We start from the raw sequence: 25,065 nt of genomic DNA, 5'->3' as shown, positions 1-25,065 counted from the left end.
CATGGTCTCCACACACTCATCATGACTTCACCACTCCCCACTTTGTGGTGGTCTTCCCTCCAATCTGTCTCACCAGGGTGGTTCCCCTTGTTTGTCAGGAATTAAACTATATTTGTTAACAAATTTGCTTTCAAAAGCATACCATACTGTCATAAAACCCAATATTTGAGGCCAATTTTTGTCTTATAAAACGTTAGCAGGTTTGGCTTTTTAAAACTGGATAATCGTGGCTGTTGAAAATGAATTAGGCTGGATGTTGCTTTGAAGATTAAAGCTGTGTTTAATCAGGAACCCAACTATGCAGAATTTCCTGTCCTTGTTTTATGGCATGCAGGGCTATCTCAAGGCTAGCTGTCTTTGTTTTGTTATTGTATAATTTCTCCATCTTGTGTCTGTCTTCTCTTTTTATCCCACACACCCACACCAGGCCTCTATATTACCCTCTGATGTTTAATTTAACCAATACATTCTGTTTATTTCTGTCTTCCAGAAGCGCAGCTATGGGGAAAGGATGCATCACAGTCACCAAGTACTTTCTATTCCTCTTCAACCTCCTCTTCTTTGTAAGTGAACACATTTCTTCATCACTGCAGTGCTGCAATAGTTGCAAATGCGTTGCCTGCATTGTCAGAATCATGTCATGTGACTTCCACTGTGTCAGCGGCTTTATTTACCTAACGATCGAATGATTGGTATGCTATGCTGCTTCAGCCGAATCAGACACTTGTGATGCATCGGGAGCCTCTTAATGGCTTTTACTGTTTTAGTTTTTATTTGATTAGGCAAACTTATTCAAATAGCACCAGAGATTATTGGAGATACACAGGGAAATGTTGCTGCAACTTTGCCTGGAGCAAGAGACTTTAAAGAGTACCTCAGCACAACCAGGTTTAAACAACAGCAGATGGTTTGTGTTTGTTTCTTCCTCTCTCACATCGGCTACAACATAAAGTCCAGGGGTTGATAAAACCCCAGACTCCTAAAACGAACTCTACGAGGATGTCCAGACCTTTCCAATGAGACTGCGGCTGTAAACCTGATACAGACCTTTTGATGTGAACACTCAACTGGTGCCTAATAGGAAGCGTGTGTGTTTGTGTCAGTGTTTGTCCATGTGGACAGATTAGACTTGTGGAGGTTAGGGGAAGCCAGGAAGTGGTGGGCTAATGATGACTGCCGGGAGCTCAACAATCCCTCTAAATGAACAGCACTGAACCAGGGCTCTAATGAGTGTTGTGGGGCTGGGGCAGAGTGGTAGGGTGAGTCAACAGAGTCTCTCATCTATGGATTTTGCCCCCACTACAGTGCCCCCGCAACTTCTAAACAAGGGCCCTCTTAATTACATAGAAGTTCCCAACTTCATTTCCGCATTACACAAAGTGAAACTGATAATTATCTGAGGCTTTCAGACGCCACTCATAAAATGTTCCAGTCTAGAGGTGATAATTTGATTCAGTTTGATTTGATGTTGATTTATTTCAAACATGTAAAAAAGAAAATAGAGAAATGATTATACAAACAAGCAGACATACAAAGAAAGTAATATTTACAGACAATGAAAAACATAGAGCAAAAGAAAAGGTCAAACACATGATGACTTGGTTTACATTAGGGCTGGGCAATATGGCCTATAAATAATATTGTGATATATAAAGGCTATATCACGATACAATATATAAATCTTAATATTTTTAAATGTCCTTTAAACTAATGTTAACTACTAAAATACAAAATTATTGAATGAACTGCAGTTACAATAAAGTAGCTACTGTCATTAATAAAACTGAATGCACTATTGTTATAAAAACATTTAATAAAATACAGTTATAAAGAGGTCAAATAAAGTATTTTCATAATGAAATTTGAAAAGTATTGTTCAATTAAATAAATCAAAGCAGGATCTAGCTCGTCTCAAGCCAGAAGTGTGGACTTGAAGCCTCCGATCAACAGTGGGACGTTAGTGTTAGCAGACAGTTAAACAGATACCACAGCACCTTTAACTGTGAAGATTCTTTCAGTGTGAGTGAGCAACAAACAAACGGCTTTCCAGTTCATGTATTACAAATATCAGCAAATTGCACTGGTGCTCCGTGGTCGCAAAATATGACTAAATAGTCATGATCGGAGCTGCCAATATAAACACAAGCCTCACCTGCTCACACTACCACCATTACCACTCATTAAGTTAGACTCTTATTGCAGGGCTGTTTAACTTGATGAATTACTCTTTGTGAGCTGGAAACAAAGTAACAGCTCTCCATAGTATTTGCAAATCGCAGTGGTCCTCCATAGTAGCAAAATGTGACAAAATAGTCACAGTGTGTAGCCCTGCAATAGCCCTGCTCTGTGTGTGTGTCTATGAGAGGTGGAGAGCCTTAGAAGACAGCATGAGAGCCCAAACGCCTGTGGCCTGTAAAAACCACGTCAGAATGTATACTCAGTGTTTGCAGTAGAGTCATTTTATATATCACAGTGGAACAAGCCGCGATACCTAGAGTATATTTGATATATCGCCCGCTTCTAGTTTACCTATTTGAAAAAGATTGAGAAGAAGTACAAATGTATTTAATCGCACCTCTTCTTCATAAGTCATTGAATTCTAAGTAACCAGCTTCCTTCTTAATTTCTTTCTTCTTTTTTTCTTGCCATTTCTGATTGTCTTGACTCCTTTATCCTCGCTTATCACTGTTCAGTTTGCTGTTCTGAAGAGGATGTGGATGACTGAGTATGACTTGTAGATTTGTGGCTTGCTTTTAATTGTGAGAAAATCCAGCAGAGTGGGCCTTCTCACCGTCTCCACATCCTCTTTGTCCCTGCACATTGCTGTGAGACAGAGACATGCAGACAAAGTGAATCTGATTAATTCCAGATGTGGCAGACTGGGGACACATAAATAAGGCCCTCTGTTTTAAGACATAGCAGCACAGATTTTGTGTTTTACTCTCACATGATATTTAGTGGCTGATTTTTTTTCTGCCTCCCCTCCACAGATCTTCGGAGCGTTGATCATGGGCTTTGGCCTGTGGGTCCTCTTTGATAACCAGAGCTTCATTGCTGTTCTACGTAAGTGCTGCAACACTCACACACACCTCCGCAGTCCTGCTGCCACTTCATTGTAGTGATAGCACCCATGTCAGCAAACATTCAGCACTTTGGACCCATGTCAGTTCAGCTTGTCTGAGCGCAGTAGAATGGGAAATAGAGATTGGAGCGTGTGCTTGTCAAATCCTAAAACCTCTGGCCTACTCTGCAGAGTTTATGTGAATTTCATCCCATAGGACTTATTCCCAGGGAACCACAAAGGGATTTTTGCAACATACCAAAAATATGACTTGCAGATGAAACTTTATGACTTCCTCAGCTTCCCTGTAGAGGCGACTCGTACTGATAGACACATCTGTGGAGATCCTGGGGAGCAGGTTAGTCAGGGGAGGTGACAGTTACCAAGCTATAGCAAGTTATTTTATCTTATGTCAGGAAATAGCAGCTTTATTTCCCCAACAGTTTCCTCAGTGATGTACTTAGAGCTTGCTGGTTCTCTAGGCTCCCCAGATGGCAGGGGTGCACAGATATAATCTCTCACCTTCACAGATGTTGTTGCAGATCTATTTGTAGACTCTGCATAGCGAAGAAGAAACCAAACTTCCGCATGGCATCCCCCTAAGAGACAAAGTTATCAGCTTTGTCATATACAACAATATGTGTAACTTGGGTTATCTGCCCGTGAAGACACTAGAGAAAGCATAATGAAACCCAGTTCCAGCTGAGAAGAAAAAGAGAACCACGGATGGAAACTCTTAGTTGCCATAAATCTTGTTATAAATGCTTTCAGTGTATTCATCCCAGATGGAGCATCGCCGACAGCAGCAGTGAGGTTTTCTTCCAACATCAGTGTATAAAGAAGAATTCCTTCAAATTATTATCTGGCAACTTAATATGCGTTGGAAGTCAAATACAGCGTTTCTTTAAACTAAACTGTGATTCTGCTTTCCTATAGGAGAATGGGCATGTGATGCAGGTCGTAGCGCTTCGTCTGATGATGAGTGTTAACCCATTCAGATCAATCTCAGATGTGGTTATAGCATGAGCACTGTGCCAATCTGAGAGGACTATGAGATTTACTGAGTGAATAACATCTTTCAAGCTGAAACCATTAGTCAGTTAAAGGTTCAGTGTGCAGGATTTAGGGGGATATATCGGCAGGAATGGGAAATAATGTATCAAAATGTTTTCTTTAGTGTATAATGTAATATATATAAACAATTATATTTACATTTGGAGCAGGTCCTCGTTCATGGAGATCAAATTCTTGCACCACCATGTTTCTACAGTAGCCCAGAGCTGACAAACCAGACACTTGCTCTAGACAGGACCATTTTCTTTTCTGCATAGTTAACAGCCCCTCTGCAATGAGCATTGTTGGAAAAGTGTTGATTTCTCTTTAAAGTCTCTGTTGTTATTATCCCTGGGTGGGTTTTGTTTGGAGAGCTAGAGACCGCTGCAAATAATTTGGTTGCATCTCAAAACCTCCTGAACGTGTGGATCTTACATTATCAGACAAAAAAAGTGAATACAAATTAGGAGGTGCTGGTTTCAGCTGGTTTCAATCTGCAATCCTCGCCACTATACTATACCACTCAATCCCCCTGAACCTACATACTGCTCCTTAAAATTAAATCACCAACTATCTTGACTATTGATCCATTGTTTACATCATTTTTCAAGCACACATTCAAAATGATCTTTGAAATGTTTTGCTTTCATTGGTTTTCATATAATTATAAACCAAATATCATTTCTGTAAGGTTGGACAAAACAATAATATTCTGACATCATTATGTGGTTGATAACCTCCACTACTTTTTGACATTTTAGAAACATAACAATTACTGATTAAACAAGAGAGTAAGAAGCAGATTAATCAATGGTAAAAAATAATTGTAAATTGCAGCCCTAGTTTTTTAGCTTCTGTTTGCAGTCCATGGCTATGGAAAGTTTTATGAGGAGGAAGGCCAATCTCTGAGGGCTGAGCAGAACTGGAGAAATCTATATTTAGGCTGGAGGTCTGTGCTGCTTTGACTAATGAGTTGTGAAGAGGCTGAAGTTATGACAAAGACCAACCAGAACTGACCTTGTGTCCTAAACTAGTAAGACTGAATCTTGTCTTCCTCTGACTCATATTTCAGCCCCAGAGGTCTCTGCTCAGAGAGGAATAACTCCGAGGTTGTTATTGAGCTGAGTTTGCTTATCTCCAGCCAGGCGTCCAGAATATAAGGGCAGTACAGTATCCATTATCCCTGCCAGCCCCCGTCCTATTGTTATGATAATCCAGCTGTTCCTCCTAAGATAGCAAAGATCCTGCTTTACTGATACCCTGAGGATATCCCTTCCTATGTGCAGCTTGATGACCTTCTCTCCTCCATGTATTTTTGTTCCATGTACCCTTAATGGGTAAACTTCAACTCTGCACTGGTTCCCTGGATTTCCAACCTCACTGGAAATCTCTTACCACTCTGTAGAGGAAAAAAAACCCAAAGCTGCAGGCAACTCTGTTTATTGACTCTGCGTGTTCCCCTCAGAAGTTGTACTATTGCCTGACCATAAACAGGATCTCTGTGTTTTCAGTTTCCATTCTTTATGAGTTATATTAATAGAGGCCTCTGCAGCTGTCCCAGTGACTTCAGACAGGGGAACTTTGGGAATGTTTTGGTTTCAGGACCCCTATTTCGCAGTCCCTCAGTGCTCACCCTCTATATCAATACAGTGCTGTTAATAGTTTACCTCAGTGACAATATGCCTTGAGTTTATCTGGCTGGCACTTGCCAAAACACAGCTTGCCTTATGTTTAAAGAAAAAGTCAACCTTGGAAAGGAGGTCTGTGAGCCAGAGAGCGTACCAAAGCACAGTTTGGAAATATGCTGTGGATTAATTCAGAAACTTTCCAAAGTCGTGAACAGAGAAAAGACAATTTTGTTGGAAAATAGTTTTTCTTTGGGCTGCGTAAACCCTATAAATTAAGCACAGAGCTGATCCGCTTACGTTTACATTTTAAATGTGTATATAATGTCAACTGTGACTTTTCTTCAGCTCTATACAAGCTGAATGTGTGGCTGTAATCATGTTTACAAAAGGACCTGCAATACCAAACAGTTCCCCCTCCTCCCTCTGCAGCATTCTTGAAGGGCACCATAATTCTTAGCGCTTTAAATGGAAAGTTCCACGGAAACCACCCGAGAAACTATTTTCAAATATCTACCAGTGACCTAAATGGACATGTGCCATGGTACTCAACAGAACAGCACAGTGACCAGGTGAACACATGCTGACTTCAGAAAAAGTGTCTGTGAAACTCCCGCTGAACACAGATGTTAGCAGCTCAGCAGGAAGGTTGTAAAGTTCAGTATCTGTTGCTCTGCATCTTTAAAACACCTGACGGAGGGGCTCACAGGAAGCACCTTTTTTTTGTAAATCAATAGCAACTGGAATATAAAAGTTCTTCTGAATATGTTCCATTGTTAGCTGCTGATGTTGGAGAAAAAAACGATCCAAAGATTAGATGTTTTGTCATAGCATGCCAAGGATATTAGAAAACTCCTTTAATTAAAACTTTAGAAGTGGTCACAGCAGAGAGTTGTTTTGAGGTTGCATTAGTGTTGCATGATGTTTCCTCTAACTCCATGGTGTTTGTTTTTATTGGAATAAGTGTTCATTTAATCACAAGGCTGCAGGGAAACTAACACTCAAACATCTTTTTCAATTTCAGCTCCCACTTTTAATAATTGTAGAAAAATGGCTTATGATCTACACGGAAAAAATATTTGGAATGCCTACTTACTAAATCTCTATTGTGTCGATTTATTGAACCATAACTTAGTGCAATAGTGAAATGGCTCTGCTCCACATTGATACTAACAACTGTAAAGGAAATCATTGTATCTAGCAGAAAAAAATGATTTAGTGTATCATACTGTTTGACACTAAAACTTCCGTCACTGCTTCCTTTATTTTCTCTCTGCTCTAGATATTGATCTGTTGTGCCACTTACTAGATACTCTGCAGTACCTCACATGTTCAATGTGTTTCCATAACTAAACCTTTTGACAGCCACTGAGGCTTCTGCTTAAACCATTTCATCTCCCCAAATTTGTCAGATAGTTAATTCCTGTTTTTAAGGAACCTGTGGACACCTGTTGCTTTTGCAGACACTCTGTGTGTGAGTGAGTGTGAGTGTGAGTGTGAGTGTGTGTGTGTTTGTGTGTGTGTGTGTGTGTGTGTGTGTGTGTGTGTGTGTGTGTGCGTGTGCGTGTGCGTGTGTGTGTGTGTGTTAGAGAGAGAGAAAATGAAATAACATGCTTCAACAGAATGCTGTATATAGAACATACAGTATGCTTGTCTGCCTCCCTTTAAATGCTACCCTGTAGCCACATAAACACTCTGCATTGGTCGACTGACGTACTTTTAGCTTTCAATTATTCTCAGCCGCCTCAACATGTGTTGCTCTGGTAACCTATGTAGAGTCAGCAATATACGTGCATGTAATGACATCTTTGTGCGAGCGCCTGTACTTTGTTACTAGTACATTTAAAGTAAGTAAGTGCTTTAGTACACTACACCATCTATGTACAAAATATACTAGATAGATATTAGGGATGGCATATTAGACATTTTAACAATATGGACTACTCAAGATGTTATATGAACACTGACATCCACGAGTACTCGAGTAGTCGAATACTAAGCCCACCCCATTTTTACATTGGGGCTGCAACTATCAATTTATTATAACAGAATTATAATTTCCCAGAGTTTAAGGTGAGGTCCTCAGATGTCTTGTTTTTGTCTGACCAACAGTCCTAAACCCAAACACATGCACTTTGATGTCAAACATTCCTCACAAGTCCTCACACTGGAGAATCTGAAAAAAGATGCTTCACGATTTTGCTTAAAAAAAATGAAGGAAAGTTTTACTTGATTATTATCAAAGTTGTTAATTTTCTGTTAATGAGTTAATTAACTGATCGTTTCAACTCTTGATTAAGTATAGAATTGGGTGTTTTTATTGGGTGTTCTGTTGGCAGACAGGTAAACAACAATTTAAATTCATGCGAAACTAATTATTTTTGTACCTATAGATTTAGTCTGATGACAGCAAAAAGTAAAAAGGTTTTCTGTCTCTGTTTAAAAATCTACATCTGTAGTAGGGTGTAGTGGTCTATTCCAAAGAATTTGGGCATGGTAGAAATATGCACTGCCGCCTTACAAATAGCTTATTTATCTTTGGAGGAATGACACAACCTGCATCCTGTGATACTGAGTGTACGTGATAGAACATAAAGACTGAGGATGTCTGCAGATGAAGGTGGTGCTAAATCTTGAAGCAACTTATAGTCTGGCTTGTTTGTCTGTGTAGACAAATGTTGGCTCAGTGCATGTAGTAGCGTAAAGTTGTGCTTGGAAAAACAACTTGTTTTTACAGTCCGTGGGTTAATTAATATTCATGGTGCCAAAGTGTGTATGATCAGCAAGTAATATGCTAGAGGAAGCCAAGAAACAACAATGTATTATTTTCATTGAGCAGCGGTGATGGAGGAGCTGCTGTGTCTTTCAGCTTCTTCACCAAATGGATGGGAGTGAGTTATCTGATAGCTCTGGCCAGTTTGCTTGGCCCAGGAATCTTTCAGAGCTGGAGCCATTTCACAGAGCTCGGATTCTGGCTTCATCTGCCGACCGAGCTCCAACTCTCTGGAGCTCCTCCAGGCCAGATAACACACAGCCACATAATGGCTCCAGTTTATCTCCTCTCCAACCTTCCAATCTTCCATTTCGGTCCCTGCCCCCTCCTCCTGCCGGAGCTCTCCCGCTCCACATACCAAAGAGGGAAATCAATTAATCCCGCCACACATTGGACCAACTCTCTCTGGTGGCCTATTAAAATAATCTTTTGTGGGAGAAAAGCACCAGAATAGTCTGACTTTAGAGAAGTAGAAGGTTTGTGCCGTGAATCATTTTTGGCCTCGCTGTAACTATCTGTATCAAATGGTTTTGCATGTGAAGAGGCCTTCCTCTGAGCTACATTTGTTTGTAGACACACAACCATTGTTGTTTAAGAGGAAAGCAGCAGCAAAGATTAGGGCCCTGCTGCTGTTGTCTGTCATGAAAATCATCAGTGCATTTTGTGTGCTAACTGGTTGTGGTTTTTTTTTTTTAAAGGAGCTGAATTTAACTACAAGCTGCAGAAAATGCTGTTGCAGGTGTTTCGTTTCCAGCACCCATCAAGGTTTCAGTGGTTTGTGTCAGGTTTAACTCTTTCTTTGTGTTTCTGTCTGCTTATATCTATTTTCTGCAGAGGAATCGTCAGACACAGTGAAGGTGGCTTCTTACATCCTCATCGGAGTGGGTTCCTTGTCAATGGCCATGGGCTTCTTCGGCTGCATAGGAGCCATCTACGAAATCCGTTGTCTGCTGGGTCTGGTGAGGAAGGCCATTTAATTTAAACTCCAGTGCTAACATGCTACAGCTTGGTCTCATTTTCAAACAGGCTGAAATAGGGTTAATGCCACCACCACAGAGAGAAAAGGCAGTTTTAAATGAAATGTGTGTGTGAAACATCAGACCATAGTTATAACACAGGAAACTAAATGTTCTGTTCTATGACAGAGAAAGTAAATAGGTTTCACATTGCAGGTGAGGAATTTGTAGTTTTGAGTAGGGGTGAGCATTATGGCCAGAATTGTGTATCATAATAAATAAACAGTAAATGCTCTGTAAATTCAATCAAAAAATGGTGATGATGATAATAACTTTATTTATATACCACCTTTAAAAAACAGAGTTTACAAAGTGATTTGACTAACAAAGTAAAGCAGAAATGGAATACATAGACAGCAATAAAACAATGGAGAGCCAAACAGTCCTATTGAACACAACCATGTCATACTTCATCACACATCTTTCCTTTGGAACTTCCACAAATCATATAAATCACATTACCTTGAAAGGTAGCTGGATTGGCAAGGATCCAGACATGATTTGCTACATAGCCTCCACAGAATAGCTGCTGCAGTAGAAACAGCACAATTAATCAAGCGATTATTAGAAATGCAAAATATGGCTAAAGTGCTTTTTCCAAATTGCAGGAGCTGCAATTTTTGGATGAAGTTTCATGTGTCACAACATAAGATTATAATTTTTTGTGGTGTAATTTGTATTTATTTATTTTATTTTATTTGCATATTGTGCAGCCCTAGTCCTATTGCCTAATCCAAGCAGAGGGACGCCCAGGCTATCCAGGGGTTAAACGTGCTGACCATGAACTCCAGTGTCCCTTGTTAGAGTCTGGAGACTGGGGGCCTTTACTTTAGGTCATTCATATCTCTCTTTCCGTCATATTTCTAATATTGAGTCTCTAAATACAGAATACAATGCCCAAAATGTATACTCTGTGAACTCAGTAGTGTTTGGCTCTCTAATCAACCATGGACTGTAAACCTACATTTTAGATGAAACATCCTTGTAAATGCACCTACTTGAGATCTCAAGCTTGGCTAAGAACACATGATAGATTCCTGCTGACAGTAAAGCCCTCTCCCGTTTATGCTTATGTGTTGGTCGAGGCCTCGCAGCATGTGTGGATTTGCAGAGGGGAGGGGGCTGACAGGGATAAAGCCAGTGAGATACAGGGGGTACAACAAGAGTGGGGATGGGTGCATGACCTCTACAGCGTTAAACCTGCTGGGGGTTAACTGAAGAACTGCTGTGACCTACTTCTCCCAGTGACAGTGACCAGCTGGCAGAGGTCTCCCCCATCACACACACGCACACACCACCCTTACACTAAAGGAGGACATATATGAGGCTGTAGAAAAATCTTTAATGGCTGAAATTATTCTTGCAGATGGTTTTTAAAGATTAAAGACTTAAAACACAGATAATCATCAATTTAAAATGAAAGGTAAACATGCCCAAGAGTTTTTCTTTTCTTCTTCTTCTCAGTTATATAATGTGGGATTTTTAAACCTGCAGTAACAGATCTCTTGAGCTGTGATGGCAAACCTTTTAGCAAACAATTGCCTATTTACACATCTAGCAGTTACAGAGCCACACTATTTGCATTTTGCTCCCATCTTTGTGTTCACTGATCAGTATGAGTCCGGTGTTCATTCTTTTGAGCCTTTAGCTCTGTGCTGTGTGAAATATCTGGCTCTTTAACTGCCAAATCCGTGAGAGCAAAGAGATCCAAAACAGTAAAGGTGCAGGTTGTACAGATACACAATGCGCTTAAACTCACTATAAAGCTTCTTAAAGCTGAGGGGAGCTGCAAATTCTGGTGTTAATTCCCTCTGGGTTCATCACTACATGCAACACCTTTCACATTGTCACATCGTTGTAAAATTATCATGAGATGCAGTCAATTACAACCACTCAAATGACCCTTTTCTTTATTTAATTTCCCATTATTTGTTAATAAGAGATATTGATTTTGCAGTATTTTTAGTGATTTAAAAGTTTTTTGACTCTTCCTGTATTCTCCACAGTACTTCACCTGCCTCCTACTCATCCTCATTGCTCAGGTCACTGCAGGAGTTCTCATCTACTTCCAGAGAGATCGGGTAGGACACAGTCTCTGTAATGCACCTTTTCAACCTATTTATTGTTTGTCTTTCATTTTTTCCCTGTTCACTCTCTGTTCTAATTTGATCTTTCGCACTTTAACTTCTCTTTCTCAAGCCCTCTCTCTCCCTACTGGTACAACTTGGGCTGACTGGGTGCTTTTGCTTTCCCTTTTCACAGCTGTGACTGGCCACAATTTATGTCTTAGCTAAACCTGTTAGGGAAACCCCTGCATCTTGTGAGGAAACAGTTTTGTGCCTCAGTGCGTGGAGAGTGACGTGTTCTCGGTTAAAACAGAAGTGACGTTAGTTGCTGGCAGAAAGTGAGATGAAGCAGAGGGACTGAAGGAGATATTTGACAACTGTAGAGGAAGTAGCGAGCACAGCCTTACACAGAGTGTTTCAATTGTTGTTTTTCTCGTTTCCCCCGTTGGGTGTTTTTGTTGTTGGTGTTGGAGAGATAAGACAAACAAATCCATGGTGAATGAGCGTTGTTAAAGCTGCTGTCATATGCTGACACATTAAATTGGCATGTCTAACACTGCCTCATCTAAAACAGTAATTATCACTCCTCGGACAGAAACCACTTTCTGCTGATGTCTTTGATGAAACAGTGCCCCCTACAGGCAACTCAGCAGAGTTAGTTGAATATGTTTCAGCCTTTATCTCTGAGTTGAATTGAGGCTTTGATACATAAATAAATAAGCCCAGGGTGAAAATGTAATCATCAATACACAGGAAAGGGCTAATTTGAAGATATTCAGACAGTCACAACAAAACCAATGTCATAAATACTTCTTGTAAACTGAAAGCTGATATGTTTTTTGCATACCACTTCTTAAGCTAAATAAAGAATTTAAAAACCAATCACAATATGTTAAAAAAAACACAGTCATAGTCACAAAGCTGAAAACAAGACTGTTCTTCTGAAAAGTTTATGTTGAAGTTTACTGACACTGCAATACCAACACCAACACACATTTCCAGAGGACTGTTTTGCTCAGGGCCCTACCTAGCCAATAAGTTCAAAGACGAATATCAGGTGATTTACCTATAACAGGACCAATATAATAGACTGGAGGTTTCAACGTCTTTCAGGCCGAGGACCACTTAGCTGAAAGAGAGAACAAGTATGGACCCTCTATTACATATGTTGGATAAAACTGAGTTGCATATTAAACTGGACATATGGAGGTTGTCAAACAGAAGGCCACATCAGCCTCAGGCTGCAGTGTTGACCTCTATTTGCTTTTCACAAAGAAAGGTTGGAAAAGTAAAAATGTTTGTAATCATGCTAATGCAAAATTTTAGACATATTGTAATTTTTGCAGAAAAAAAACAATAACATGTTGGCCTCCTTGCAGCAGCTCTAAGAACCTATAAGGGGTAGATGTTGATGAGGCAGATGTTGAAGACCCATGTAACAGACAGTGCATACGAAACCGAACCTTTCAAATAAAAAAAACATTACAGCTGGATGTCAAAAATGCATTCAGATTACAAATTACATCCTAAAATCACATGTCCTTTGCGATTTTTATCATGTCATGCCCATCATAAATGAGGGTGACATCAACAGAAGCAGGATGTGAACGCAGCTAAATAATGAAGCCAGTGTGTTTGCATTGTGCATGTGAGGGGAGTGTTGTGTTTGAGCGCACCAACCACTTGGACCAGTTTTATACTCTGAACTTGGCCATTCTCTCCCAGGACATAAAAAGCCTTTCCTTTGATAAACGTCACACCTGCAGGACTTTCGATAGGCGGTGGCTGCTGTTGCCCTTTTAGCTGTTAGCCCTCCAGCATGTATGTGTGTCCTTACATGTGTGTTTTTGTATATCTCTGAGAGCACGTGTGTGTCTGCAGCCTTTAGACGCCCTCCCTGTGTTTAAGGCTTACCACAGGGCAGGGTGGTGCCATTTCCCAGAATAGGGAGAGGCTCTAACTGATCTCCTGTAGCGCTCTGAAGATACATTGCTGCTACTGCTCTGTGGTCTTACTGACATAAACACAGAGTCATGCTCCCTCTAAGCTGTTTGTGCAATGTTTCAGCCCAGCATGGGACTTCACAGAGCAATACCACCCGAGCTGTTGCCCTAAGAAACATTAAGTGCAGATGTTGATAGTAAATTTTACAAAAAGATTTAGCGTGGGTGTGTTTGTTTTCTTTTTTTCCAACACTGTCTCTCTACTCTGCACCAAAGATTAATTTATTAGTGACACAATCTGTTGATTCTTTTTGCTCGCAGACAAACATTCACACACATTCAGTTCACGTACTGCTATCTATTGCATTTGCATCAACTAAAAGCAGGCATTGGTGTGACACATAAACTTTGCTGATTATGTATTCTCATCTCCTTTCTAGTTGAAATATGAAATGTCCAACATCATAAAGGGCATGATAACCAACTACACTGGCCAGAACAGGACCACAGAGCACACCTGGGACTACATTCAGAGGACGGTGAGTTTACCCTTCAACCTGGTCACACAAGACTCACAGTTTAAAGGGATAGTTTGGATCTGTAGAGGTGTAGATAATGGATGTATGAGGTTTATACATTGTATGTACAGTAGATGGCAGTTGGCCTGCCTGCATTTTGGAGAAGCAGGCAGGATACCACCACTGAAGCCAAGTAATGTACTGTTGTGGATGAAGGGTAGCAGCCGAATTTAATTTAGCCACTTAAAAAAATAATAACGGTTTAAACTTGCTGTGTATTGATAATATTTGTATAGCTTTACCGTTGCTTCAGACAGTATTTTTCAACAGGGAAGCTGTTACTGGTGCCAGATCTAAGTCAAAGCCACCAGACTCCATTGTCAAAAACAGTCATTTTAGCTCACTAAACACAGGAGCTGCTGGTCTACAGTTGCCCCAATCAGTTTGTTTGTGTTATTGTGTGACTGGTGAATCTAATTTAATTCTTTTAAACACCAAACTCACACAATAACAGAAACAAACTGACTAATGCAGCAGTAGATAAGCAGCTCCTGTGTTCAGCTATGTTAAATTACTGTTTTTCTCAAAGTAGTCTGACTTTGAAAAGAGCATAGGACACAGCTTTGGTTCCCCATCGGAAACAGCTGTCTGACAACAAGGTAGCGTAGTGAAAATATTATAAATATAGTGTACACTTAAACTCATAATAATTTATTTACCAGCTCATCTGGTAGACTGGGCGCTCCATGTACAAAGGCCATGTCCTTACTGCAGCTGCCGCATGTTCAGTTCCAACCTCAGCCCTTTGCTGCATGTCATCCCCTCTCTCTACCTGTTTCATGCTATAACTGTCATGTAAATAAAGGCAAAAAAGCCCCAAAATTAATCTTAAAAAGAAAAGAAAAGAAAAGAAAAGAAAAGAAAAGAAAAGAAAAGAAAAAGTTTTGTTATTGACCCTGCCACAGCAGCACATTACTCGGCTTCTGTGTCAGTACTCCTGACTGGATGAGTACTTTGTACATCCTAACTTCAAATTATTCAAATGTAAAATACATTAACTGTTAATGTAAAACACATAAACTGAATGCATCAGACAATCTGCTGTAATAAAGTGACAGATTGCATTGCTGGTACTATAAATACCCCTTTAGTCTAAAAAAACAGCTCATGGCATCATGCCAGTAATGTTGTAAGAATATATGCTATGTAGCAACATGAACAGCAGCAGCTTGATTTACAGATGTTATCTTAAGTGACTGTTACAGTAACATGAGTGTGTATATTTATAGAACGAGTGTCTCCTGTGTGAATTGAACTCTTAACCCCTTAGTACCTGTTCTTTCCATTGTAATGCGCCCCTAGACAGTGTCGGCAGAATGGCAACACCAAGAAATCCACTGCCAGCCTCAGCCACGTTTGAGATGTATTTGGAGCAGTTCATTAAAAAATTAAACAAAATACAAACAAACTGTGTATAGCTCTTTTTAAATTAACTGAATCAATTATAGTATTGGTATTAATATTGGATATTTTTTAGATATAACTGCCAGTGGTGGAGCTTTCCATTTTTCCATAAGCTTTGGTGACACTTGTGTAGTTTGTCTCCAAGCAGGGGTATTGTAGCTGTACCCCTTGTAGTATCTGGACAGAGAGATAATTTTGGTTTTATGTTACCAGGTCTTAAAATTTATCTTTTTTTCTACCTTCATCCCAGCACAATACAGGGGATGGGAATTGTGTGAAGGGTGCTTTCAACATTGGAAAACTGCTTTTAATAACAGGACATCAACTTGTCTTTGTCACTCACTTTGAATCCCCCACAGACCTCTCAGTTAACAGTTTTAATTGGAAGTTTTTTCTACTGTGAGGTCTGTGGGTTTCATTGCTTTTAGGGGAACAAACAAAATTCCTTTCACTGGTGTTGTTTCGGGCTGGCAGCAGAAGTCTGAGAGAAGGATATCTCAGAATCTCAGCACATAAAACTATTGAGAGAAAATATGTTTTGTTTATTTTTTTTTTGTACTTTGGATGAAGTGACTCATAAAACTAATCAGCACTTTGCAAATAAAAACAGCTCTGAAGCCAGCTGAAGTGAGATTGTTTCATGCTCTGATGAAGTTTATGCATTTTCTTCACTATCTCCTTCCTCCTTCTCTCCCTCTCTGTCCTGCCAAGCCTCTTTTCCCCTGATCTTTCTGAAAACAGCTGCCAAGGACAGATTGGTCTCAAACATCATAATAGAAATGCTCATTCATGTCGAGCCAATAAATTTGCTACTTTTGTCTTCATCTTACTCATTTTACCATAAATGTTTGTTTGTCTCGTGTGACCGTTTCTTATACTTTTCTATCCATAGCTATTTCTCTTTATGTCCTTATCTTTTCTCTCACATCCTCCCTATCTTTCACCAGATGAAGTGCTGTGGATGGACTGGTCCAGGCAACTGGTCTGAGAACACTTTGATCAAGAATAGCACCGAGAACCTCTACCCATGTTCCTGTCGCAATGAGACCTTGCCTGGCACGGACATCAAGGACGTAGGCCTGTGTAACCACCTGTCCACAGATGTACCCGTCTATGAAACGGTACAGAACGCTTTATTCTGCCTCATTGTTTTTGCACCAAAGTTGGAAATCATAATTGTGAATTTACTGTTGAAGCCAACAACTCAATTTTTCATTTCAGTATCAAGTGTATGGCAAATGCTGATCAAAGTATATGTGAATACATTTTCTGTTTAGAGAGGCATAAATCTGTGATTGCTTGTAAAACCCTTCCGACTGTGCTTCCTTGGTTCATAATTTTTGTGGTCAGTCACTCACTAAGCCACCGTGTGAAACTGCTGTGTAGAGCAGCTGCAGCTCCAGACGGCCTCACTGTGCTGAACCAACTGCTTTATTTGAGACGGGACTTTCCCCATTAGTGCAGGTTTTTACTTTGTGGACGTAGTTTTAATTGTAGTTGATGGTCAGCCGTGATTCATTCACAGTACAGACATGTTGGATATCACTCAGCTCAGCCATTTTTTACTCTCATTCAGAATATGTTAACTCTTTGAAACCTGGGTAATTTGGCTTGATTTTTTTTCAAAAAACATTAGAAGAAGGCAATAAGCAACTACAAAAGTGACCCAAAACCTAGCAAGACATTAGTAAAAAGTACAAGAAAATTACCTGAAAATTAGTACTTAAAAAAAGTAAAATAAAAAACAAAACAAAACAAAACACACACACACACACACACACACACACACACACACACACACACCACGAAATGACCAAAAACAAGTTTTAAAAATGATTTTTAAAAAATTGTGTAACATAATTTTTAAAATGTAAGAATGATAATTATGAATATAGTTTTTCCTTAGCTATTTCCTTTTCCCTAGATATCTTTCTCTCGCTTTTCTAAATCTAAAAATATCTTGTAATTTGTGAAATATTTCTCACTAATTTGCTCATCGCCTTTTCTCCCATGATTTTTAAAGAAACCACACCAATTTGCTCAGGGTTCAAAGGCTTAAATACTTGTAAAACGCATCTGCAAGCAGCTCAAAACAGTGATGTCCCTCCAGGTTTCAAATGGTTAAAGTAAGGGTGTGATATAAGTCACGGTTCAGTGAGCGTTTAGTACAGCAAAAAAATTAAATAAATCCAATGTATTAGTTTTTATTAATATTGAAGTGTCAAAGACAGACAGCATCCTCTTACTGGGGACTGGGAGCATTTGACAGCTTTGGTAAACTATTTTCATCATGAAAAAATAACATTTTAAACACTCATATATATTTCACTCTATGAATAAACACTTTCCCAAAGGGCAAGAGGTCACAACAAGCCATAAAATTGAAAAGCATCTCCTATATTATTAAATAAAAATTACAAAATGCATAAAATAATACAAAATAACCCTTTTGCATTAGGAAGAGTATTTCAGTTAGTTATTTCAGTTAGCTCCACCTTGGCACCCGACCTTTACATATTGCACTGCATTGAGCCCGAAAATGTAAACATGTGAATGATGCCATCAATTGTGCATTAGCATGTTAATCGATCTTCATTTACATACAAAACAACAGTGGAAGAATGCGGACAAACTGTCCTCTTATACACAACTGTCCCTGTCTGTTACTGTTGTAGCTGAGCTTGAACCTGCAGGCGGGTCTTCCAGCTCTGGTGTTTTATTTGCACTCGCTGTAGTGTGAATTACCAGCATATCAATCTGCTTGTTGAATTAACCTCAGCATATGTTGCTAATGGTGCACGGTTTAAAGTCTGCAGGCAGCTCTTCCACTTGTGACCTTTGGTTCTGCATTTTCTGCATCAGTTCCTACATTCTGTGTACTCTGCGAGGGACTTCATGTGCTTTTAACCGTGACCTCTATATGCATTCATTGAACTGTTCAAGCCCTATTTTTAGGTGATACCACAATGTTGAATATAACATTCATTTAAATAATTTTTATCTTTTGTTGGCTTAACATTTCCCATTTAAGTGGCACAATAAAGCCTTTATGACAGGGTTTGCAACCTGGGTTTGCTACCTTGCCCCACTGAGGTTTATATCAATGGTGACTTTTGGAAATGCTAACAGACCTAAGTCTAAACCCTGGTCAGTGTTCCTTCAGCTGGGTGCACAATACTACAGCACGCCTGCATTGTTCTAACAGACCTCACACCTTTACTCGTTACGTAAGTCAGTTTGGCTGGTGTTGTGTAACTGCAGCTGCCAGCTCAGTGTGGCACTGTGGTCATAACTTAATCAGCACTGTGAATGCTGCATTGTTTGTGCTGTGTGATTTGTTCAAACAGCAGGAAAGCTCCACTGTTCTGTTGTTTGGTCTGCATGTTTCAGAAACTTTATTCTGTCTCTGTCTCTCTGCACCGTTCTCCTCCGCTCCGCTAAGCCGTGTTATTCTTCCCCTCACTGACTCAGTCCAAAGACAACAGTTGTGTTTTGAAAAGGCTCTGTTCATGTCCGGCTGGGATCACGTAGCCATTCATCTCTGCTCTGCACGCCGGTCTGCAACCCCCCTCTTTCCATGTCTTTCTTAACCTCTCTCTCTCTCTCTTGTTCTCTGCTGTAGGGCTGTATAACCAGCGTGGAGAAATGGCTCCTGGACAACTGTGGAGTTATTCTGGGAATCTGTGTCGGTGTGGCAGTTGTGGAGGTACAGTATCCATCTCTCCCCCGAGACATTAAAGACTGAGTTTTTCTACATTTTCTACTCTTGTTACCATACTCACATGCCCTGCGTACTGTACTTTGAAAGAGTTTGGTCATTGTTATCATTCCTCTTGACCATACTGGCCATGAATCAATCCCTCCCTGATGCCACTCTGTTGTAAAATATAGGAGACGAAATCCTGACCAAAAATGCATTTGTAGTTTAGCCAAAGGTAATATGAATTAAAGGAACAGTGTACCATTTTTGGATGCTTGTGCACCAAGCTAAGCTCACCATTTCCTGACTTGACATGAGCTTGGTATCTGATACATGTCATGTCTTAAAGGCTCTTTTGTTTCTTGCCTAGAGTATTTAACCATAGGCGTAGATTTCAGAGGGACGCAGAGGACACATCCTCGTCAATATTTAGAACATGTCCATTGTCCCCTTTAGTAAATACATGAAAAAAGACACCTACACAATAAACTGATATAGAAAAAGCACAAATTGGTGCTATAAAAAGTCACTAGAATGCATTATTATTATTATTATGCTGATTGTAAAATAAGTTTTACCCATTAGTGACACACTTTAAACCTCACTTAAAGCTTGCAAAAAAGTTTTTATTCTGCTTTTAAAAAGCCCTGTGGTAACAGACCCTCTTTTGGAACAAAAGTTGTATTTATAAAAGCAAATATGACTAAGTGCAATGAAAAGGGGCTTAGTGGCCAAACTATGATGTACATGAAGCATGTGACTTACACTTCACTGACAAAAAAATGGTGTCAGATGACAAACAACAGATCTTTGTGAAACGATGAGGACGCTGTAATGAAAAGCAGCATAAAGGTCATATTTACATTCTGCTCCCTAATTGTTTTCCACTATTTGAGGTTTGACTGGCGCTAAGTTGTCTTGTCACATCCTCTTCTGCAGTTATTTAATGGCACTTGTCTGGAGATTTTGCTGCACTGACATTTGCATAACAATAGTGAATAGAAACTCACATTACTTGACATTTTCTCTTGCTAATTTTCTCCGAAATTGTTTAAAGTTTGCCCCAGATTTGACCAGAAACCTGTCTGCACTTGTATTTGTTTTTGAATTCTCTGGCTTCGACATCTGCATGTGTGACTGAGTGCTCCACTGGTCAGCTTCAACTCTGATAACTAAGTTGCCAACTCCATTTCCTCCAGCTCCTCGGGATGATCCTCTCCATGTGTCTGTGCAAGAGTGTCGTCCAGGAGGATTATACCAAAGTACCAAAGTACTGAGCTGAAGACAGAGCCAGCTTCACACCTCACACAGATGGATGGACTCCTTTCCTCTCTTCCTCCCTCTCTCTCCCTCTCTCTTGCTCTCTCTTTCTCTCCATGCCTCACATTGTTATGATCACACACAAATTAAGACAGCTGTCTCCACCATTCGAGCTTCTCCTGCCTTGACAGCTGTGCAGATTTCTCACGCCCCATATGTCACATACACACACAAGCACACACACACACCTCTCAATCAAGTTTTGACACACTTGTTGGACAAGTCCACAAGTTATCATTATGGTCTTATTAGATGTGTTTTTTCAGGAGGCATTTGTGTTGTTTCTGACATTTGGTGTAAGCCTGAGAATTTTGTGGTTTGATACTATGCAAATGTTCATTTATGCATTTAGTTTTTCTCCGCTGACCTCAATGAAGCGCTTAACATAGATAGTAGAGAGAGCACTTTAGTAGTGACATTTGGTGAGCTGAGAGCATCCTCTGACTCTGAGGCATGGAGATGAGAGGGAGACGGGAGGGTGTGTGCGTGGTAGACGCTCTCAAGGATTAATGCCACTCTGTGATCCTGCAGCTGGTATTTTTGGTGCAGAGTGTGGAGGAGAGGCCCAGGGCAGGGCTGCTGTGGTGGAGGTTTTGGCTTCTGTCATCAGCTCCTTGTACCCAGTAGCCCTGATATTAACCTCCGTTTACACCCACCGCCACCACCTCCTCCTCCCTCCAGCTCTCCATCATCTGTAACGTCTCTAAATCATGTCCTCCTCTCGGGTGTGTCTGACTGGTAACCGGTAGCTTTCCAAAATGACTAGTTTTGCATGAAGTAAGTGTGTGTATGATGTGTTGAGTGAGTATTTTATTTCCTATTTTATATTCTCATGTCTTCTCTGTTTTTTTTACAACTGTATATATATGACTGGTAGGGATTATGGCACACCAGTGCTTGGTCAGCGTTTTATATGGGAAAGCCGTCACCCACATGCTCTTGTTTTAAGAGTCATATTGTTCTTCGATTCCTCTCTATTGTTTATGATGTACAGAATGTGGCTGCCACCGCAGCTCGTCAGCACTATTTAGGTCTGAATCAGAGAAGTTGGAGCCCTCAGAGTGAATCTGTGCTTACTCTTGGAACTATGTTTTCATTCCTTCAGCATAGCATGAGTTCATGAACAACCTATCATAGCGCCTGCACTGTACATTTTTATTTAAACTCCTCACACCTGCCTTCATTTTGAAAAACCCTGTTTTTTTACCATCATAGCAGCTGTGCAACCACAACGGATTTTCCCTTCTCTGCACAATTGTTTGTTTTCCCCAGAAGTCATTTTGCTTGGTTTTCATATTATCGGTAACAAGAGCAGAGAAAAATGCTGGAAGCTGGCATTGATTGCATATTTTAGAGGCCGCGATGACCAGAAAATGTTCGTCAACTCATGCTGCCTTTGCTTAAAAAGACATTGCTTTGAGTTTCCTCATGCCACTTCTCGTCATCTCAGTTCTTCCACTTAATTTCAAACACACTATTGTTGCTGAATTCATGGTTGATTTAGTGTATAGATTGCACTTTTATGTGATTAATGTCTCGCATGAGTCATTTCAAATCATGTGCATCATGCTGTAATGACACAAGAGGGCAGAAAGTGTCCAGTAAAGAAAAAAAAGAACAATTGTAGCTGTTAGAGTTACTGTCAGCCTTTATTTTATGACCTGCCAAATTTAAAAAAATAATAATAATTTATCTTAATAAGAGATGAAGGCTTTTTTTATTGTGTTTAAGATATTTTTACACTTTTACAAAAAAAGATTCTGTTTAGTAGAAGAAATATTTTACGTCATGTTTAAAAACAAATGTTTCTTTTTGTTATTGAGAACTATTAATAAACCTGAACCCACTAGAATCTGTTGAGCATTTCTATCTTTTTGTGTTTTTTAAACCCAAGTTAAACAGTGCTAACAGAACTTGACATGTAGACTTAGATTTTGTTGGGTGGGTTAGTTTGATCGACTGTTGTCTTACCTAAAGTAGCCAGAAGATGGCAGTATATATTAAACAGTGTTACAGATCAGACAGAAATATATTTGAATAAGATGAGCAGAATTAGTATGTTATGGTGCTTTAAGTGTAAAAGGAAAGATTCATTATCAGTGGATTCATTATGTTATAAAAAAGCTGATTTGTAGAAGCTGCAGGTTTAATTAGTTTAATGCAGATTCTCGAGAAACCACTTATTTCACTACCTCCCAGCTCTACATCTCTCAGCTAATTCATTTCTCTTTTTTATTATTATTTCCCAATTTAGCCTTTGTATTTTCTTGTTAATTTAGTCTGACTACCTGGTGGCTTAACAGAACAAAGAGCTCCACTTCCTTTCATTTCAGTATGATAACGGGATTTTTACAAAAGACCCCCTCTCGATAAGTGCAGTGACTCTTATCAAGGAAAGGAAGCCGCGTGATGTTATGTCATGCCAAGAGTTAATACCTCACCACTGACTCACCAGTGCTGCCTTTTAAGCAAAATAATGCAATCACAGCAGCGACCCTGCTGCTCTAATCCACTATTGTCTAGGACACTTAACCTCGGTATAATGAGTACAGCTTAGTGCCCTCTCTGGAGACTGTTTTCACGAAACTAGACAGAAACGCATCTCATCAGGGAGCTTCGTCCACACTGCCAAACATCAACTTCTCATTAATAACACCATGTTAGACTTTAGAACAACTGTGGGCTACATGGAGGAAAAAAACATGGAGAGTGTCCATAAAGTGGATTAAAAGTGTTATTGGACGAAAGAAAGGATCTTCATCAGGCGATAGGACATGACAAGGAACAAAGGGAATAATTTTGGCACAAAACTGATCACATCTTGTTGACATTATAGTGCCATAATAGTCAGCAGCACTTGCAGACAATCCTCCAAAACATCTAAATAGCTACAAAATCATACATTATTCTTGCAATTGAGAAGTGAGGGGAAACGTGGTTGAAAAATGTTCAAGTGGCGATTTTCAATATAGCTTACTGTTCTCTGTCTATATAGATTTGTCAACCCTATTCTTACTGCATCATTGTTTCAGCAAGTAATTTACCCAATAAAATGTTTCAGTTATTCACAGGTTCCTAAGAGTTGAGGATTTGTCAAAATAAGATGAACACATTTGGATTTTGGACTGTTGTTCGAGCAAAACAAGCTGTGTGAGGGATAACCTTGAGCTGTGGGGAATTATAATGGGGCCTTTTGTTTTTTTTATCATGGGTTAATGTGAGTGTTGCTTTTATTTGTCATACATGATTGTAAACTGAATATGTTTGGATTTTGGATTGTTGGTTGGACAAAACAAGACGTAATTTCGGACTCAAAGATATTTTGATGGTGTATTTTAATATTTTCTTACATTTTATAGACAAAGTGTAAATCAAGAAAATAATCTGCAGATGTATCGATAATGAAAATAGTTTCTGCCCCAGTGCACATGATATCTTTGTATTCAGGCTGTGGAAAAATAAGTAGTAAGTATCCTGTAGGAAGGATAATGTGCTGCTTCTGCTGGGCTCATCTCACACACACACACACACACACACACACACACAGACAATGAGGAAGGAAAGCTTCCTCTGTTTTTTTCCACATAGCTGTCAGTCAGTGAGTCCAGGCCGGAGGAAGTGGGACAGATGATGATCCCTCTGAGACACCAAATGAAATAAAAGATTGAATAATGAAGATGTCGAGTCCACGTGTTCACGAAGTACCCCGGAGTCAGTTAAAAGAATATGCTGATCTGAATAACATATGTTGTGATAAGCAGGTAAAGCAATTGTTATACTGTTTTTTTATTTATCTAATTTGGATCCCCATTAGCAACAACCAAGGTAACACGTACTTCTCCTGGGGTCCACACAGAAAAACATTACATATTCATAATTAGCATAGTTTGACAATCATAATAATTACGTAGAGTAAATAAGTAATTATACATTTCAAGGAAAAGGGAACAACAAATTACTAACAAAAACAACATAAAAAATCCACCAATTGACCAAAAAGTTGTTTGCATTATACAATTGTGCAAACCATTTTTTTATCTGATACTTTGAGACTTTACGTTTCTTAATGCTTCAGTGAAGGTGTGGTTAGGCTTAGGCACAAAAACCACTTAGTTATTGTTGGATAAGATCATGTTTTAGCTGAGTGGCGACGGGGGGCTCTGAAAAGTGAGGCCAATGCAAGAGTGCCATCAGCTGCAGTTCATTAAATGGCCGCTTGCGGCTGGCTCCAACAGCAAGTCAATCCTCATCCACCCCCGTGTTAAACTTTACAGCAGGGGCATGGATGTGTCCCTTGTTGTTTGTCTTTTAGACTTATTGTCGGATCTGAGCTGGAAATAAACAAAAACACATAGTCTTATCAAAATGTATGCCATATGCATGAACACTGCTAAAATTATCAAAAAATGAAGTAAAATGCACCAAACACTCCCTAAAGGTTCAAGCATGTCCAAGCATTTTACAACACAGGGTCAAATGAGATGTACGTTTGCCAGGATGTTCTCTCTGTAACTATTTGTCTCCCT

At 39.6% G+C, this 25,065-nt stretch overlaps 1 protein-coding gene across 1 annotated transcript in view; it reads left to right on the top strand.

Moving 5' to 3' along the window:
* cd82b (CD82 molecule b) overlaps positions 1 to 22,391 on the top strand; it is a 28,325-nt gene extending 5,934 nt beyond the window's left edge. The window contains exons 2-9 of the mRNA XM_042495812.2: positions 491 to 563; positions 2,991 to 3,063; positions 9,347 to 9,471; positions 11,535 to 11,609; positions 13,978 to 14,076; positions 16,467 to 16,640; positions 19,142 to 19,225; positions 20,419 to 22,391. Of these exons, the coding sequence (XP_042351746.1) occupies positions 501 to 563; positions 2,991 to 3,063; positions 9,347 to 9,471; positions 11,535 to 11,609; positions 13,978 to 14,076; positions 16,467 to 16,640; positions 19,142 to 19,225; positions 20,419 to 20,496 (771 nt within the window). The 5' untranslated portion in view covers positions 491 to 500 and the 3' untranslated portion in view covers positions 20,497 to 22,391. The remainder of the gene's footprint in view (positions 1 to 490; positions 564 to 2,990; positions 3,064 to 9,346; positions 9,472 to 11,534; positions 11,610 to 13,977; positions 14,077 to 16,466; positions 16,641 to 19,141; positions 19,226 to 20,418) is intronic.
* The last annotated feature ends 2,674 nt before the right edge of the window (positions 22,392 to 25,065 follow it).

The sequence above is a fragment of the Plectropomus leopardus genome, chromosome 7 (genome assembly GCF_026936395.1).
Source record: "Plectropomus leopardus strain MGB_pleo_1.0 chromosome 7, ASM2693639v1, whole genome shotgun sequence".
NCBI lineage: Eukaryota > Metazoa > Chordata > Actinopteri > Perciformes > Serranidae > Plectropomus > Plectropomus leopardus.
Note: the sequence above shows the minus strand (reverse complement) of the source record. Positions and strands in the feature narration are given on the sequence as shown.